Source organism: Ixodes scapularis, unplaced genomic scaffold (assembly GCF_016920785.2).
Source record: "Ixodes scapularis isolate PalLabHiFi unplaced genomic scaffold, ASM1692078v2 PGA_scaffold2__306_contigs__length_199485367, whole genome shotgun sequence".
Classification (NCBI taxonomy): Eukaryota; Metazoa; Arthropoda; class Arachnida; order Ixodida; family Ixodidae; genus Ixodes; species Ixodes scapularis.
In genome coordinates, this window is record NW_024609857.1 from 55,705,225 (window position 1) to 55,723,603 (window position 18,379).

Consider the following 18,379-nt stretch of genomic DNA (forward strand, 5'->3'; position numbering starts at 1 on the left):
AAATGAATATGTACCATAGTCACCGACAGCTTTAGAAACGCACGATGTAGCGAGTCCTCCTGAGCATGTTGTTATTGCTCTGCGGCCAATGACATTGAGGCATTAGCGGATAAGAATGCCAAAGAACAAATCAAAGAAACAAGCGTGAACATAATAAACCACACCCAGCGCTTCTTAGACTCTCGGTGACAATAGTGGGTTTTCCATTCCAATTAAAGGGGCACTCGAGTGCTTTTCGTACAAGTGGGGTCGCGAAGAAACTTCAATATAGGTATATAGTAGAGTAAAACGAGATACCTGTTTAACGAGGCCTACTTAAGTTTAATAACAAAGTTAACAAGGCGGACTGAAAGATGTGTTTCTTTTACGGGCACCAGACGAAGACTCCCTCTCGGCGACTTGTCTTCACGTAGGCGAGGGAGAATCCATAAAGACGTCTGGTTCTTGAGCCGACGCTCGGGCACCGAGTTCTGCTACTCCAGAATGCGCGGTGCTGGGTTCCACCCCGGCGGCCGCCGTCCGCTTGCACAGTCTACATCGCAGGACCGTCTGCGTCTGGAGCTTGTCTACTTGGACTGCCCCAAAACCCCCTCCCCAGTGAGCAGGTGAATGTTGTGCTTCGTTGAGAACAAGTCGATCTGACCTGGCCAGCGAACTCTGCGTCCATAACGCGTTGTTCGTCCTGGAAGGGGATTCCGAGCGGCCGTCGTCGTGGGCCTGGGAGGATGATATCTCGATGTGGGCGAGCTTCAGACGTTCCAAACAAATCACCTCCTCTCTGCCTCTAATCCGGAATGTGATGTGTCGTGGTTCGGCGTTTTAGCACGCGGAAAGGACCGTCGTAGGGGTCCTGAAGCAGACGCTTGATGGGACCGTACCTGACAAAAGCGTGCATGCAATGTGTCAGGTTTTCTCTGACATGAGGGCAGTGGCTGTTTGATGTCCTGGAGCCGTTGGTCGAAGGCTGTCCATTATTGCATGAGTCAGTCAACATAGTTTGTTGGATTTGGCAGTCGGTCTTGCACTTGCTCGAAAAACTGCCCAGGCAACCTGAGAGATGCTCCATACACCAGCTCTGCGCTAGTGCACTCGAGGTCGAACTTGTACGATGTTGGCTGAAGGGTGGTAGGCCATGGTGTGCAGGTGCGTCATGCCGAGGAGTTGCGTCAGCTCTTTGAACACATTTGACTCAAACTGGACACCCTGGTCAGTTGTGACCCTGGAAGGCACTCCGAAGCGGGAAATCCACGTCGAGATGAAACAGCGAGCCGGAAGTATGCGGTTTAGAGAAGCTCATTTTAGCAAACACCGTTTTACCGACCCCAGTTTATTGAATCCTTTTACAGAGAAACCTAGTTTAGAGAAAATGGCGATAAGTCTCCTAATTGCGAATTTGGCTACTGCGAAGCGGCATGCACGGATGGGTTAGGTGAGTTAACATTTTTGTAATAAGCCGCCGCAAACTGCCGCCGCGAAGCGGCGTGAACGCAGCAGGGGGGATGAGTTAACATGCGCGAAGAGGGGAAGCCTTTTTTAAACAGCGTCCCTTTTTTGATAAACGGCGTTTCTCTAGACTCAGGCTCTGCTTTCTCTAAACCGTGCTTTGATAAAACGCGCCCGTTCTGTAAAATGGGCTTGGATGAAACGGCATCCAATCAACCGTAGTAAACTCGTAGCGAGCAACGTTTGGCGATGTAGCATCTGTGATTGGGACGGCTTCTGGCTAGCGTGTGAATCGATTCACCATGGTGAGCAGATATATGTAACCTTCGGATGGTGGAAGATGTCCTACAATATCTAGGTGCATATGCTTGAATCTGTTGTCCGGCAGCGGGAAGTTTGCCAGGGGCATGACTGCGTGCCGGTGAACCTTGGAGCGTTGGCATTGAAGGCAGGCCTTTGTCCACTGCCGGACATCCCGGTTGATGAAGGGCCAGACGAACCTCGTGGTCACCAGGTGTTGAGTTGCCTTGATTCCCAGATGGGAGAGCCTGAGAAGCGTGTCAAACACCTTGCATCGATAAGGTACTGGTACGTAGGATGGAGGCGTTCCAGTAGAGATGTCGCACAGAAGCTCCGCGTTGCACATCGGCAGTGCGACCATCCCAAACTCGAGTCTACTTGACGCGTCACACAGGTTCCGCAGCTCGCTGTCCGTCTGCAAAGCACTCAACATTTCTGGGAAGTCGATCACTACAGAGGATTCTAGTTCGCAAATATTTGCCCTGGAGAACGCGTCAGCAACGACGTTGTCGCAACCTCGGATGTGGCGAATGTCGGATGTAAATTCCACAACGCAGGACATCTGACGCAGCTCCCATTGGGAATGAGTTCCACCGACCGGCCGCAAATTGTGGAAGGCGTGCACAAGCGGTTTGTGGGCGGTCAATGTGGCAAAGTGGTGACCTTCTATGAAATGGCAGAAATTCCTTGCTGCCAAGTACACTGCCAGCAGTTCATGGCCGAAGACACTGCAGCGTCGCTCGGTTGGCGAGAGCTTGTATGAGAACGACACCGGTTGAGGGTACCCGTCAATCACCTGCTGAAGCACCGCACCCACCGCGGTGGCGGAAGCGTCAGTCACCAGGGTAAGTGACGTGTTTCCTTTCAGGTGCACTAAACGAGGAGCTCTGTGGTGCGGTGAAATGCCTGGTGGGCAGGATCGTCCCACTGAAGTTCTGTCGTTGGGTTGTTCTTTTCTTTCAACAAGTTGGCGAGTGATTGAAGTTTCTCAGCGCAGTTAGGTAAAAACTGGTGGTAGAAATTAAACATTCACAAAAACTTGCGTCATTGTTTTTTTGTTGATGGGCTGGGAGAATTTGTGGATTGTTTGCATTTTGATGTCAAAAGGGCCACTACCCGATGTGCTGACTTTGTGTCCGAGGAACTCCAGATCATCCTTGCCGAACATACATTCGCTGACATTGACAACGATGCCGTAGTCCGTCAGGTGAGCGAAGAGCATACGCAGATTTCGTGTGCAATCTTCGGCAAAGCCGCTTGCAGCGAGGATGTCGTTGATGTAGGCATAGTAAAACGGCAAACCGTGCAGCACCTGGTCGACGAAACACTGAAACGTCTGTGCAGAATTTTTGAGTTCGAATGGCATTCTGACGAATTCGAAGAAACCAAATGATGTTGTGACTGCGGTCTTCTCAACGTTGGCCGGTTCAACTGGGATTTGGTAGTACGCCCGGACCAGATCAATTTTGAAAAAAGATTGTGGTGCCGTCGAATGTCACTGTGAAATCATGAATGTGAGGCAGTGGATAGCGGTTGGCTGTTGTGATCTGGTTGAGAGCTCGGTAGTCCCCACATGTTTGCCAATCTCCAGGTGTTACTTCTGGGAGATGACCAAGGACTCTCGGATGGGTGGATGATTCCGAGGTCAAGCATATGCTTGAACTGTCGATGAGCAATCTGCAGTTTGTCGGGGGGGAGCCGCTGTGGTCTTGCGTGCACGGGAGGTCCTGATGTTTCGATATGGTGCGTGACATGGTGTCCCACGGGAACCTCGGTATTGGAGGGACGGGTGAGGTCTGGGAACTCTTTGAGGATGTTAGAAAAAAAGGCAAGTACTGTTCTCTGGAATCTGAGCGAAGCAGAGCCACGAGGTTCTGGATGCTATTCCCGAAACGGAGAGGTTTGTTGTTGGGTCTAGGAGGCGATTGCGGTGAACGTCTACCAATAATCTAAAGTTCCGGAGAAAATCGCCGTCGAGGATGGCGCGTCGAGTCCTGGAGATCAAGAAAATCCAGCGAAAGGTACGGCGGAGTACAAGGTCGAAGGTCAGGGATCGTTCTCCAAAAACAAGGATGAATGTGGCGTTCACTATTTGTAAGAGTGCGCAAGGTGTTTGACAACGGTCGCTGTGCGATGCAGGAGGGATGCTGACCTTGGCCCCGATGTCGACCAGTAGCTGGAGGCCAGTTGGCTTGGCTTTGACAAAGAAAAACTGGCACCCTGGTTCTGCGGCACTGCTCGCCGACTTCAGTGCTGTGCTTCAGGCAGTGCTTCAGTGCTTCAGGCATCCCGTTTCCCACTCCCGCTGTGCTTAGTGGTATGCACCTTTTTGCTTGGTCCCCATAAGTGGAACGGTACAAGCAGATATCGGTGAAAGATGACTGCGAGTGAGAACGGCTGTTGTAGCCCGAACAGCGTTGCGGATATCTACCGCAATTGGTTTGGAGCAGAGCAACAGCCTTTGTCAGGTTCCGGATTTCCAGTGTTGTAGTACGCGTTCCTCAAAAAAAGGAACAAAAGCTCGTTCCTCGTTCCTTCTGATTTTTGGAACGCGTTCCCGTTAAAAGTTCCATCTATGAAAAAGGAACTCGTTCCCGTTACAGTTAAAAAAATGGAACGTATTGTTACATATACGTTACATTCACACTTTTATGATTACCATAATTAGATCAAGCAGTTTTTTTTTTTTATCTATCCCATTAAATGGGAACATACGGATTTGAACACAGTGATGGCAGGGCAACAGGAGAAGAAGACACACGACAGCAGGGTTCTTTTTGTTGATATATTCACCGTTAAAAATCTCAGCATTTTACCATATTCCTGTTTGGGATGGGCTATTCAGACGAGCCAAATGTACTGCTACCCCACATTGCACAAACTTTTTACAACAACCTCACACGTTTCAACCTAACAAAGTACCTTGTTCGAACTTAACAATGGTTACTTCTCGATGTTGGCGTCCACAAGACGAGCAAGTAAAGAAGAGGGTACTTCTTTACTTCTTCGTGAAGTGTAGATTCGTTGTTCTGTTTGAACGCCGGGACATGGGGAGAAGTAAAGATTAATTGTTTGTATCATTTAAGTGACCAATATTCGGGATACAAGGGTGCGTTCGATGTCAGGTAACCTGTCCTTTTGTTGTAACTGTAGGTCTGTTTGTGGAAGTTCAGTGTTGGCTGTAGTCGGCCTTAGATTTCTGGGTGTATGAGTATTCGTGAAAGAAAAGTAAGTGGCTAAGTTTGAAACGTCCCTGTGTCTTTTCCTTCGACTAAATGTTTTGCTTTTCGTACCGCACTCTTAGGCACTGCAAAAATAATAAATGTCCGCTAGCTCTCCTGCACCAGAGTGTTACCAAGCGAGGACTACACAAAATAAACCCTAAGTAACCAAAAATTTAACAAGACCCTGCTCTTTGTAAAGATAGGGTTTTTATACTTTTAGAATGTCCCTCTTAGAAATAAAATACAAATTACCCCCTTGGACGAAAAAAGGGAACGCCGTTCCTTTTTCCGTTCCAGTAAAAATGTAACACGTTACCGTTCCAGTTCCACCGATGAAAAATGGAACGGCGGCGTTCCTTCGTTCCTCCTAAAAGGAACGCATTCCAGGAACGCTGTTCCGTACAACACTGCGGATTTCCGATTGGAGCGTGCAGAATTCGGTGCTGGACAGGGAAGCAGAGGTTGCACTCAGTCCCCTGCTGTACTTGGGGAAGAGCCTGGATGCTGGAGGCTGTGGGCGACGCCACCTGAGCACCTTGTCCGCGAAAGCCGTAAGGTCATGGAGTGGAATGTCGCCAGCCGCCGCCAAAACCATGCATACATTGGCGGGGAGGCGCTGCAGGAACAGCTGGCGCAGGACGGAGTCGTCCACGTTGCCTTTTCTCCGAGCAGCTGAGTCATGCGGCGAAGCATCTGGGAAGGTTTCCCGTCTCCAAGATCTTCGACCATCAGGAGTTGTTGGAGACGTTTCTGTTCCGACGCCAAAGTGTGTCGTACGAGTTTGAGCTTCAGTTTGTCAAACGGGTTGTCGCCAGGAGGAGTCAGGATGAGGTCCCGGACTTTAACTGCCTCAGTTGGTGCAGTGATGACGTAATGAAACTTCGTCATTTGTGCCGTAATCCTCCGGGTGCTGAACTGGGCCTCCATTTAGGCGAACCATAGCGCAGGGCCAGCGGGCCAAAACATGATGGGAGTTTTAGAGCCAGTGATGCTACGGAGGATGGTTGCTGCGCGCTGCTGCCCCTGCTGCACCAGTGTTTGGGCGTGGTCGTCGCCGTTAGCCATGGCATTCGTCGAGAAAAGGTTGCTCGAAAAATATCGGGTTACCAATTCTGGTCACGAAGGAACTTTAATATAGGTATATAGTAAAGTAAAACGAGATAACTGTTTATCGAGGACTACATAAGTTTAATAACAAAGCTAAAAAGGCGGACCGAAAGATGTGTCTCTGTTATGTTTTAGGGGGGGTACACGCGACGATCCCCCCTGGTCCAGCTACATGTCAAGGACGAGGGTGGCCGGCAAGGGCGCAACTCACCGGGCTGCCCAACGGGGCCCCATGACGCGAGCCGGGCCGGTGGTCGGATCAAAGAGACATGTTGTCGGGTCAACGTTCAGGCCAATCTCTGAGCAAGCTCCTCGAGCCGCCCCAAGCAAGCTCCTCGAGCCGCCCCGTTTATTTACACACTCCCGTAGATGGCGCTAGTTTGCAACACTACATTTCTCCCCCCATAAAATGACAGAGGAAAACATGCTACCGCTTGTGAAGCCAACTGAAACGCTGTACATGGAAGATACGCTGACACTACATTTCTCCCTTCCATGAATTGAAAATGTTAGGAGAACACTGCTTAGAAAGTTGAACTTTTCACTTCCTGATCCTTTCATTTCTCCTCCCCATAAAATGACAGAGGAAAACATGCTACCGCTTGTGAAGCCAACTGAAACGCTGTACATGGAAGATACGCTGACACTACAGTCTCCTTTACGGGCACCAGATGAAGACTCCCTCTCGGCGAGTTGTCTTCACGTAGGCGAGGGAGAATCCATTAGGACATCTGGCCATCTGGCTCTTGAGCCGACGATCCCCCCCGACGCTCGGGCACAGAGTTCTCCCACTTTGGAATGCGCGGTGCCAGGTTTCACCCCTGCGGCCGCAGACTGGAGCTTGTCTACTCGGGTCGCCACAGCAGCTTGTTTTCGATGATACATAGTTTGTTGGGCTTTAGTGAATAAAAATGACAAGTTCTAGATGAAAAGACGTACTAGTAAACTCGCAGCAATAGAAATACACGCACACTATTTTCTCTTGCAAAATCTAAGCAATCCTAGCAGCGTAGTGCCGCATAAAGTATTTTGGGTACCTTTTGGCCACTGTTTCGGTTTCAATTTGGCAACCTCATTTTATGCATTTGCAGTATGTGACTTTCCTTAAATTTATGATGTTGCCTACTAATAGTAGATAGGATAGAGTGCTGGAGCACGTTTTAGGTGCCCCCGGCGTACCAGAGTTTGTGCACATGTAAATAAAGGAAGGAGAAGTGTTCTCGGCTGACCATCCTGTCCCATCGTCTCAATGTCCACGGCTTCTTGAATGATCCGTGACCCAAGAGGGTCATGCCGCACTCTGGAGTGGTACCCAGGCCACCAGAAAGGTACGGGATGCGGCAGGTCTAACTCCTACTCCTCGCTAAGTCTAGGCAGGTCCTTTTAGCGGCTGGAGGTTCGCACAGAAAGCGGGCAAGATTTACTATAAAACCGACTTCATTTTAGAAAAACGGGCAGCAATTGCTTCAAGGCAGCGGGGTGAACCAATCTGCCACGGGTACCGTTGTCGTCGGCGTCTGAGAAGGGTCGCCCAACTCCGCTAATGATGTCACTTTCCCTAGGTTTCCATCTTTCTCCCTTTCTTTCCGGTACTCGAAAGGCAGCAGAGCTGTTTGTCTACTGCCTAACCTAGCCCCCAATAATTATCCCCTGTTCAAGGTCATAAAAAAAACAGAAAAAAAAACCGGCAAGGATGGCATTTCGCGGTCATTGACAAGCTGGAAGCAGTTGTCCAGGCGTGGGTGTGATGCACTACCAGAATGTGGCTCCAGCAAGGTATGAAAAAACTACCACACCAACGGCTTGCGTGCGTTCGGCCCTTGGGGGAAATATATCGATAAGGTGGCCCTATCTACTGACCTCCAAGTGGCCAATTGCTGCAACAAAATAATCTGTGAATCAATATGATACATCCCTCATACTTGGGGAAGAGGCTTGCTATCAGTTTCAAAAATTCTATACAACTTCTAACAACATCAGCAGTCAAAACTTTGACATCATAACAAAAGTAACTAACCTTTATTTAGCATATGTTGACTAACCACATAAAATATAATAACAGCTAAAAACAAACAAAATAGACAGCGCTGCAGTCTGAAATGCATTGGATTTTGTTCCAAACCAGAAATTGCACTTGTGCAAGTCAATAAAACTGACCACACTGAATTTCTTTATCGTGTAATGAAAAGCTGGACAATTTAAAAAACCGTCATGTATACAGCTGCAGCAGCCTACATCCCAGGGACATCCCTAGTATATCGGCGGTTGTAAGGCACCACCGTAAGTTCCGATTGCCGGAAGCAAAAGCAATTCTCCGACAAAAAAAAAGTGTCCTTAGATAGGCTAGTAATAGTTCATTCATGAACCTTTGAAGAAAGCAGCGAGAAGAGGCACGGTTACCGCCAACGCTCCGTACACAAATGCAACGGTTGCCAGGGAGTTTATCTTCATCTTCCACTCGAGCTGATGCTGCGAGTCGGCCACAATGTCCCTCACGTCCTCACCAATGTACACAGCCGCCACATTGATTTCCTCCCCGTCGCTTCCCTGGAGCACCCGCTGAGCCGCGAGCAGTGCCTTGATTTCTTTGGTCTCCTTCTCGAACAGCTCGCTTTGGCTTTTCACAAGCGTCACCACCTCCCTGATCTCGTACTCCAGCTCAGACTCTGCGGGCTTTGTCTTGGCCTCCCCCCTGGAGAAGCTCTGCTGAACGGCAGTCACGGGGGAAGCCCCCAGCATCCTCCGCACGTCGTCCACAAACTCAAAGATCTGGTCGCGGTGCCTCCTGAACTCGTCTGAGAGGCTGAACACGAGGCGCTGCATTTCGGGCTGGCTTGACGAGCGTTCCACAAGGTCCCGAAGCTGGTTGAGGCGTATCCGGTTGTTCACGGTGGCGCCGACGATGCCGATGACGGCACCGCACACCGAACCAATGATGGACCAGTACTTGGTGCGCTCCCCTTGGGCACGCTCTTTCTCGTGGCTCTCGCGGAGCGCGAGGGACAGCGACGCAAAGTAGTCGCGTTCCGTCTTCTCCAGGTGCTCGAATTCTTGGAGTAGGGACTTCTCCTCCTTGATGACTGCATGTTCCTGCGCGACAATTGCTTTTTAGAGTTACTTCGTGCCTAGCTGTTCTTGAGAAGTTGCTTCCCCACGGACTATAGACGATGCAACACTCGATCTGGCATTTTGCTACGCTTGTGGCCCCCATAAGCTCTGTCATCTCTCAATGTGCCAGGGCTCAGAGACATGCTCATGCGGTCAGTAATAGTACATGCCTGCCACTAGTAGTTCTTGATATCGTTACCAATATCATGAATTACTGGTAGTAGACTAGGCAGTTACAATCATTGTTATCATTCGGAATGTTGCCATTATCATTATCAATATTAACACTATACCCCTTCTGTTCTGGGCATGGCTCAGACAATCTGAATTAGGTCTACATCCTGAAAGGATGCACCAATAAATAGCTCCTACAAGCAGTCGACTTTTCAGATTGGCAGAGGTTGCACTGCTTTTAACATAGAATTAAAATGATCACACTTTCCTATAGTTTGTGATGTATAACTAGATTAAAATGAAAACCACTCTATGCACCAAAAGATATGTACCACTCTCACTTAATACCTGGGAACTTTGTTGCTGTGCTGCTAAAATATGATTATTTTCACATCACACAGCTTACTGTGTAGACAAGCAGGTTAGTGTTAAATCAGAGTCATACATGATAGGACAACACATTGTAAATATGTTCTATACCGTTGGCCAGACAAGCTAAAGTGACAAGCATAAGCATGTCAGATTGAATAAGGCTTGCACCACACGGCTGTGCATACAAAGTGGGTGCATTCACTCTTGTAATCGCCGCTTCGCTCTTACTTGTATTGAAACAAAATAATAGTTGAGGCATGATGTAGGAGCAAAAATAAAAGGTGTCCCAAATGACTCTGGTGCTGGTGCTTGTACCATGTCACCTACAAGTCTTAATCAGTGATGGAAGCACCATTGGATTTTTTGTAGCGGGCAAATATATTGGTTTGAAGAAAGCACTGAAGCTTTTGGAGCAGATGCCAACGTATGCTAGCATGTCACTTAAAATGAAAATGTGATTGCATCGCTCAGTAAGTTCCTATCTAATAATGACTGAGGGTCCTTTGATACTGAAGCATATTACTTATTATTTTTTGTAGTAAGAATAAATAAGATGAAAAAAGAACACACAGCCTTCTTTGTAGAAATAAGACTCAGGTCAGGATAGATTCCATTTACCAATGTTGTTTAAAAAAGATCTATTTGAAATATGAAGCATAGCACAACACTTCAGTAAAGATAAAGCCTCTCTCTCCTTCCCTCTTTTACACTCGGTAGTTAATTTAGTCAATAAATAGTTCCTGTAAAATGACGGAAAAAATCAACATATACCCTAAAATGCCTATCAATAAAAACATGTCCCCTTAAGTTTCATGAATACCAAACTCAAGATTCTAATTTCAGAAGCTGCAAAAACAACAACCCAGAAATAATATGAAAATTTACATTTGTGTTTAAGAGAAAGGCCCGTTCACACTCTTGCGACTGAGTACGACCGAGAGAGACCAGACCGGTTTTTAAGCCTCTTGCGATCTCTTAGGACCGGATGCACTACAGCGGAGCTGGTCCTAAGAGATTGCAAGAGGTTTAAAAACCGGTCTGGTGTCTCTCGGTCGTACTCGGTCGCAAGGGTGTGAACGGGCCTTGATACTGCTCTTCAGCGGTGTTCGAACCAGAGTTGAGTCAAAGTTTGCTGCCATTCCGATTGACTGCTGCACGGGAACCACCTTGACTAACGTAATTGTTCACATACACACATTTTTTATCCTTTTTCGGCACAGCGTTTCAAAATTAGAGGTCAACCTACAGTCATGACCAAAGAAGGTCGACCTGCAATAGCACTGAGCATAATTTCCGAGTCACTCACTCTAAACCAAAAGCTCCCCACATCAGCCGCTGCTCCTAGCACTATGGTGCAAAGTGGTGAAGCTCGACGCGCGCGCTGGTGCGAGGCCGTGAAAATCGATGCAAGTGGTGCAAGTGCCACGGTACACTGTAGTCACGACATGGAGGCATGCGGCAGACATAATAATCAAGTGCTATCATCAGGGGTAAATGACTCTGGTTCTGTCTTGTTACAATAGCCACCATCCCACTATTTTGCAATTTTTTCTCGCGACTTTTAGCTTCCGAAATTGCCAACATCGTCTGGAAGTTCAGACAATGATGGGGCCAACGCGGTTGTAGAGCGATTTCTACACTTCCTTACATCTCAAGTCAAAGTGCAGGCGACACTACGAGCCAGTAGGCTAATCAAACAGCATTAAAAGTGCCACATTGTGGCATTCGTCGTCTATCTGTAATTTGCACCTGCTCTTTCATCAACTAAACCAACCAAGCACAGTGAATGCCCCTAGACTTGCACTTTTAGCATGTGTGCTTGTGACTGTACATGTTTGAGTTTTCAACTGTGGTCTGACCTAAGGGTGAGACACCGTGAGATACATATTTGTACCATTTACATTTCATTCTACTTCTCTGAATATTAAAATGAACCAATAATAAAATATTTTTGTCTTTTTTGCTTCATGCCCCCACCTCGGCTCTGGTGTGGTGCAGTTTTTAGCAAAAATGGTGCTTTGGCGCAAGTTGTAGCAGACTTTCCTTCATGGCACAATTTGATGCAAATGGCCCAGCACTTTCATCTTAAGATTGTCACTTTTTCTTAGAAGTAAAAAGTGGTATCTTAGCTGCGGCAACTTATTAGAAATGTTTGCCGTACCTGATGACACATCTATGACACTGTAATACAGATATTGCAAGCTTACTGGTGTGGGATGCTGCGTCGTGGTGACGAGCGAATCCCAACATAGAAAAGGAACGGCGGTTTTATTGCCTCGGCGGCGTCAGTCGACGGACGTTCCTCTGTCCCGTGTGACTGTGTAGCGCTCGGCCGTGCTTCCCTGAAGCAGACGACGACGAGGTTGTATAGCGCCAAAATGCTGGTGATTGTGCGTCGCCACATCACCCCCCCGCGGAGTGGAGAGCCCTCAGGGCTTGTAAAAATCCGGGAAGCGTATTTGACGTCCACAAAATGTAGTGACTGGCGCGGGCTGCGGTGTCGGGGGTTGTGGCTGGACGCTTGAGGATACACTCGGGTTGTTTGATTCGTCCGAAAGGATATATGCTGGCTTCAGCCGGTCGATAGAAACGCGGATGTCCATTTCATTCACGTGTAGAGTGAAATCTTTCTTGTCGCGACGGGTAACCCGGTAGGGTCTGTTGTAAGGCGGCAGAAAAGGCGCGCGGACGGTGTCGTCGCGGAGGAAGGCGTGTGTGCACGTCGCCAGATCCTTAAAAACAAAAGGCGTAGGCTTGCAGTGATGCGCAGCAGGTGACGGGCGGAGGGCGGCGATAGTGCGTCGGAGCCTGGTGACAAAATCGGTGGGGTCTGATGTGGCGATGGTGGATTGTGGGGCAGCAAGAAATTCCCCTGGTAGGCGAAGGGGTTCCCCGTAGACTAGCTCTGCGGGTGTAGCTTGAATGTCCGGTTTGAAGGTGGCGCGAAGACCTAGGGTGACGGCTGGGATCGCTTCGAGCCAGGTTGAGTCGGGGTGACACATGATGGCTGCCTTGAATTGCCGGTGGAAGCGCTCAATCATCTCATTGGCGCAAGGATGGTAACTGGTGGTCCTCAAGCGCTCGAACCCGGTGGTAAGCCCGAGGAGCCTGAAGAGTTGCGATTCGAACTGTCGTCCTTGGTCGGTTGTGACGCGGCGAGGGCAGCCGAAGCGAGAGAGCCAACCGGTGAAGAAGGTCGAAGCGACGTCTTTCGCGGTGATTCTCTCGAGAGGCCATGCCTCAGGCCATTGAGTATATCGATCGATGGCGGTGAGGCAGTAGCGGTAGGGTCCGGCTGGCGGAAACGGGCCTATGATGTCAAGATGGACGTGTTGAAAATGACCAGAGGGCTGAGGAAATGCTCCCAGCGGTGAAGTGACATGCCTGGTGATTTTGGCGCGTTGGCATTGAATGCAGGAGCGCGCCCAGTTGCGGCAGTCGCGCTGCATGAAGGGCCAGACATAGCGGTCAGCCACAAGGCGTGAAGAAGCACGGATTCCGGGATGGCTGAGGTGGTGTAGCTGGTGGAAAAGGCTACGGCGATAGGGCGCGGGCACGTAGGGTCTGGGGTGTCCTGTGGACATGTCGCAGTAGATGGTTGTAGTCGACCCAGGAACGGGGACTTGTTGCAGCTGTAGCGAAGATCCACCTTTAAGGAGTTGCTGAAGTTCCGTGTCAGTTGTTCGAGCTTCGGCGAGAACATCAGCTGTTATTGGCGAAGATCTGATAGCTGATACACGAGAAAGCGCGTCGGCGACCACATTATCTTTTCTGCTGACATGCTGGATGTCGGTGGTGAACTGGGCGATAAACGAAAGCTGGTTCTGCTGGACTGGCGGAAGTTTGTCACGGCGTTGAGAGAAGGCGTAGGTTAGAGGCTTGTGGTCGGTATAAATGGTGCAGTGCTGTGCCTCGAGGATGTGGCGAAAGTGCTGAACTGCTTCGTAAATGGTGAGAAGCTCTCTGTAGTAAGCTGGCCAGTTCGTCTGAGCGGAGGTCGTAGTTGTGTCGGTGGGGCTAGCAGTGGGAGGGGACGTTTTCCGAATGGAGAGTTTCTTTGAGATAAATGCCAAGGGACGCCAGATGTCGACACGTTGCTTGAGGGAGGCGCCGACTGCGAAACTGGAGGCGTCCGTGAAGAGCCCCAAGGCAGCGTCTGGTACGGGATGAGACAGAAGTGTGGCATCGCAGAGTGCAGTTTTGCATTTCTCGAAATTTTGCGCTAAAGCTGGCGTCCAGGTGACGGGTTGGTTGCCTCGTAGACCAGCCAAGGCATCATGAAGAGGAGCTTGGTAGTCAGCTGTGTGAAGCAAGAAGCGCCTGTAGAAGTTAAGCATGCCGAGGAAACGACGGAGGTCTTTAGCGGAGAACGGTTGAGGATAATTCTGCAGGTCTGAGATGCGGTGAGGCAAGGGTCGAGTTCCCTCTGATGAAATTTCGTGACCGAGGAAGGTGACAGTGGGGGCACCGAGAGTGCTCTTTTGGATATTGACGAGCAGACCGTGGTCATCAAGTCGTTGGAAGAGTAGGCGAAGGTGCCTATGGTGGTCTTCGGCGTTTTGGGAGAAGATTAATATATCGTCAAGATAGACGAAGCAGAAGTCGAGGCCGCGGACGACTTTGTCGATGAAACGTTGAAAGGTTTGTCCTGCGTTCCTCAGGCCAGAGCTCATGAAGGGGAACTCGAACAAGCCAAAGGGTGTAATGATCGCGGTTTTGGGGATGTCCTCCGGGCTTACAGGTATTTGCGTGTAGGCCTTCACCAAATCTAGCACGGAGAAGACGTGGCAGCCTTGGAGACGGTGGGCGAAGTCCTGTATGTGATGAATGGGGTATCTGTCGGGGATGGTGCGAGCGTTGAGGGCGCGGTAATCCCCGCAGGGTCGCCAGCCTTCAGTCTTCGTCGGGACAAGGTGAAGCGGCGAGGCCCATGGGCTGTCGGATCGGCAGGCGATTCCTTCGTGTATCATGGACTTGAACTCTGCTTTGGCGATGCGCAAGCGGTCCGCAGCAAGGCGACGAGCGTGGCAGAAGACCGGAGGGCCCGGAGTGGTTCGGATGTGGTGTACAGTGGTGTGTCGCACGTCCCGTGGCAGCCTGCTGGGTCGCGTTAAACCGGAAAATTCGGCGAGTATGGTGTGGTACGGCGAAAGGTTTTCCACACCGAGTACTTTAATGCTGTGCTGGTGGGTGGTCGTGCACTGGCCTGGCGAAGAAAATCCCGTTGTCGCGTCAATGAGTCGGTCGTGGCGACAGTCGGGAAGGAGGTTGTAGTGTGCCAAAAAGTCTGAGCCGATGATTGGCTCGGAGACGTCGGCGATGACGAAATTCCAATGGAGGTCACGGTGTAGGTTTTTTAGTTGGACGTGCAGACGGAGCGAGCCGTAGGTCTTGATGGTGGACCGGTTTGCTGCGCTGAGCTCGAAAGACGTAGGTGGATGGGAACCTTGAAGATGGGTACGAGGATAGCAGCAAATGTCAGAGCCACAGTCGACAAGGAACCGCTGCTTTGTGATTTGATCGGTGACGAAGATGCGGCGGCCTGTGGGTTGGCAGCTTGTAGCCGCGTCTACAAGCTGCCGTTGGCGTTTTCCTGATGTCCGGCGGAACAGGGTGGTCGGCATTGTCAGGCTCTGTCCCCGAAGCGCCGATGGTAGTAGCATCGGCTACTGTCACGAGGCTGCTCTGACGGGCCGGTGTTACGGTCACGGCTCTGTGAGCGGTAACGGGGGCGCGTCGGAGGACTTTGATCCAGGCGTCGTAGAATGGAGCTGAGCTGCCGTGTGATATCGTAGATTCGGTGCGCGAGCTCTGTGGTGTCCAGCGGTGCTTCGACGGCGTGGACCTTGGGCGACAGCGGCGGTGCAGAGACCTCGATGACGCGGTCAGCAATTTCGGCAAGTTGGTCTAGAGGTAGCGTAGGTTGAGCCTGCAGAATGGCCTGGACGTGTGGTGGTAGTCGTTGGAGCCATAGTGTCCGCAGAAAAAAATCGTGGACTTGCGTGTTGCCTGCGAGAGCACGCATGTGGCGGAGGAACTGTGATGGTTTGCGCTCGGCGAGTTCTGCGGAATGAATAAGTTGACGGACTTTCTGGTCTTCCGATAGTGACAGGCGGCGGGTGAGTTCAGTTTTCAGATGTTGATAAAGGTTGGCCGCTGGTGGATTGTCGAGGATATCCCTATCTCGTTGGTGTAGCGGCTGTCCAAGTGGGCGACGACGTAATCGTAGCGCGTTCGGTCTTGGGTGATGCGCACCAGGGAGAACTGCGCGTCGACTAGTGCGAACCATACCTCAGGCGAGTCCGCCCAAAACGGCGGAAGTTTGACGGCTACACGGCAGACCCCGAGTGAAGCAGCGTCCGAGATGACAGCAGCAGGGGTTCCACCGCCTGCTGCGGTGCCGGTAGGCACGGGCGGTGTTGTGTTGGCGTTAGCAGGGTTCTGTTGCACGGGAGCATCGAGTTGGTGCTGCTGTTGCTGAATCTGCTGCTGTTGCCTTTGGATCAGTTCCTGCTGGGTCCGAATCTGCTCCTGGAGTAGTTTCATTTGTTGTTGAAGGTCCTCCTGGTCGGCCATGGCGACGTGTTGTGTTCGTTTTCCGGGTCACCAGATGTGGGATGCTGCGTCGTGGTGACGAGCGAATCCCAACATAGAAAAGGAATGGCGGTTTTATTGCCTCGGCGGCGTCGGTCGACGGACGTTCCTCTGTCCCGCGTGACTGTGTAGCGCGCGGCCGTGCTTCCCTGAAGCAGACGACGACGAGGTTGTATAGCGCCAAAATGCTGGTGATTGTGCGTCGCCACACTGGCATATGCCTTTAACAATGCTGTTTAACTGATATGACTACAAAACTGCTCATCCTATCAAACAAGTTTACTGAATGCTATAAAAAAAGCTACCATTCTCTTCAAAAGTTACTTTTCATGCACCAAATCAGCGACACGGAGAGATCCCACAAACCGGTTAGGTGGGTTAACGCTTTTGTAATGAGTTGCCACGGACTGTCGCCGCAAACTGCGGCCGCGAAACGGTGTGAACAGGTGGGCCGGGTAGGTTAACATGCACAACAGTGATACACGTGCGACGTAGAGTAGCCTGTGGAGGAGGCTCTGCTATATTTAGGACAGGCCAGCAACTTCAATGCCCACAAACCTGCGTTATGAGCGTCAGGTAGCGGTCCTCTCCACGGTGAGTCTTGTCCAGCTCAGCATGAATTTCCTTGAGCCGCTGCTGCAGCTCTAGAATTCGCTGCTGTGTCTCTCGGCGCTGCTCCTGTGTTGACACGAATTTCCGCTCCGCCTGTGGACACGAACCAAATTAGGGGGCATCGTAGAAACAGACTGCAGAAAACAGGGTGTGTTGGATCACAACTTACGTACACCGTAACTGGAGCCTTTTGCATGCTTCGATTTAGTCCAATTGAATTTTGGAACATATGAATTCCGAATGAATTTAAGAAGTTTGACAAACAGGATAAGCAGCGAAGGTTATGCGTGACGAAGATGAGGTACTTTCAAGCTTTTCTGTCCAGAGGGCATTCACTGGACGCCATACTTGAGTGCACTGGTCCCTGGGCACACCATATCCCAGGGCATGCTGAGAATGAGCTCACACTTATTAGTTCGTGGTTCCCAAGACCGGCCATCTTTATGGTGTGGAATGCACGTGCAAAATCACCGTGGAAGTTCGCCGTCAGCACGCGCCGAGAAGCTACGCACTCAGCTATGGCCACCAGTGAATAAGGCGAGGATGAAATAAATTGTGTAGCTGAGTATGAAACGTTGTCTGCCCCCTTCTTTCTGTATATTTTACTGTTTTAACTCTCCCAACACAGTCTCGGGGTTTTGCATAATGTTCAACATACACCAGCTCGCCGGCACGTGAAACTTTTTTTTGTACGTTATCTTTGTCACGCATGACTAGTGTCATGACCCTCACTGCTTATCTTGTTTGTTGTAGTTAATTTGTCTACTTTTTATATCTTTGTCTCGGTGTTTGCAGGCCTTCTGGTATGGGCTCTCGGCCCATCTGCTCTTCTGGCGACTCTCCCGAGCCAGTGTGCACAGAGAGCACAGTGGTCTCTCACCTCAAGGACTTTACTCTGCGCGGCTTTGACTTCAGTAAGGCCTACGACGTCTTCGTAGACTCGGAACACGTTGAACACTTTCACCATGATCGGGTGCGTGTGCTGCAGTCTCTCCGATGAGGCGATGAATGCGAGGCCTGTGTTGCGATCGAGTAAGCCGGCATTCCTTCGACAGGGCTGAAGGAGGCGTAAGCACGGTAGCAGCCGGATAACAGCCATTGTTACTTGTTACAGACGGTTGGAATTGATAAAATATACTCTATTCAGACTGCTAGTAGTGTACACAAGGCAATTAACGCATGTTTTCTAAGTTTCTTGACAGCAACGGGTTCCAAGTTTCTTGACAACGGCGCGTTCCACTCCTAACGCAAGGCCTGCTCTCTAATAACGTATACGTAATCATTCATAATCATATATTAAAACTTCAAAATAATACAATAAAATTATTTAAAATACAATTATACGTTAAGCTTACATAAAAATTTAAATTAAAAAAGTATTATTATTGTTTATATTTTTTTTTTGCAAAATAAAAAGCGTTTTTTAGCGCCCTCTGCAACTGTGA

At 49.9% G+C, this 18,379-nt stretch overlaps 1 protein-coding gene across 1 annotated transcript; it reads right to left on the reverse strand.

Moving 5' to 3' along the window:
* Positions 1-8,071: 8,071 nt before the first annotated feature.
* LOC8024204 (mitochondrial potassium channel) lies at positions 8,072-18,182 on the reverse strand. The gene is made up of 3 exons (XM_029978805.2): positions 17,815-18,182; positions 16,881-17,027; positions 8,072-9,164 (listed from the first exon to the last, which is right to left on the reverse strand). The coding sequence occupies exons 1-3, from the start codon at positions 18,031-18,033 to the stop codon at positions 8,433-8,435; spliced, it is 1,098 nt and encodes a 365-aa protein (XP_029834665.2). The 5' UTR covers positions 18,034-18,182; the 3' UTR covers positions 8,072-8,432.
* Positions 18,183-18,379: the final 197 nt, after the last annotated feature.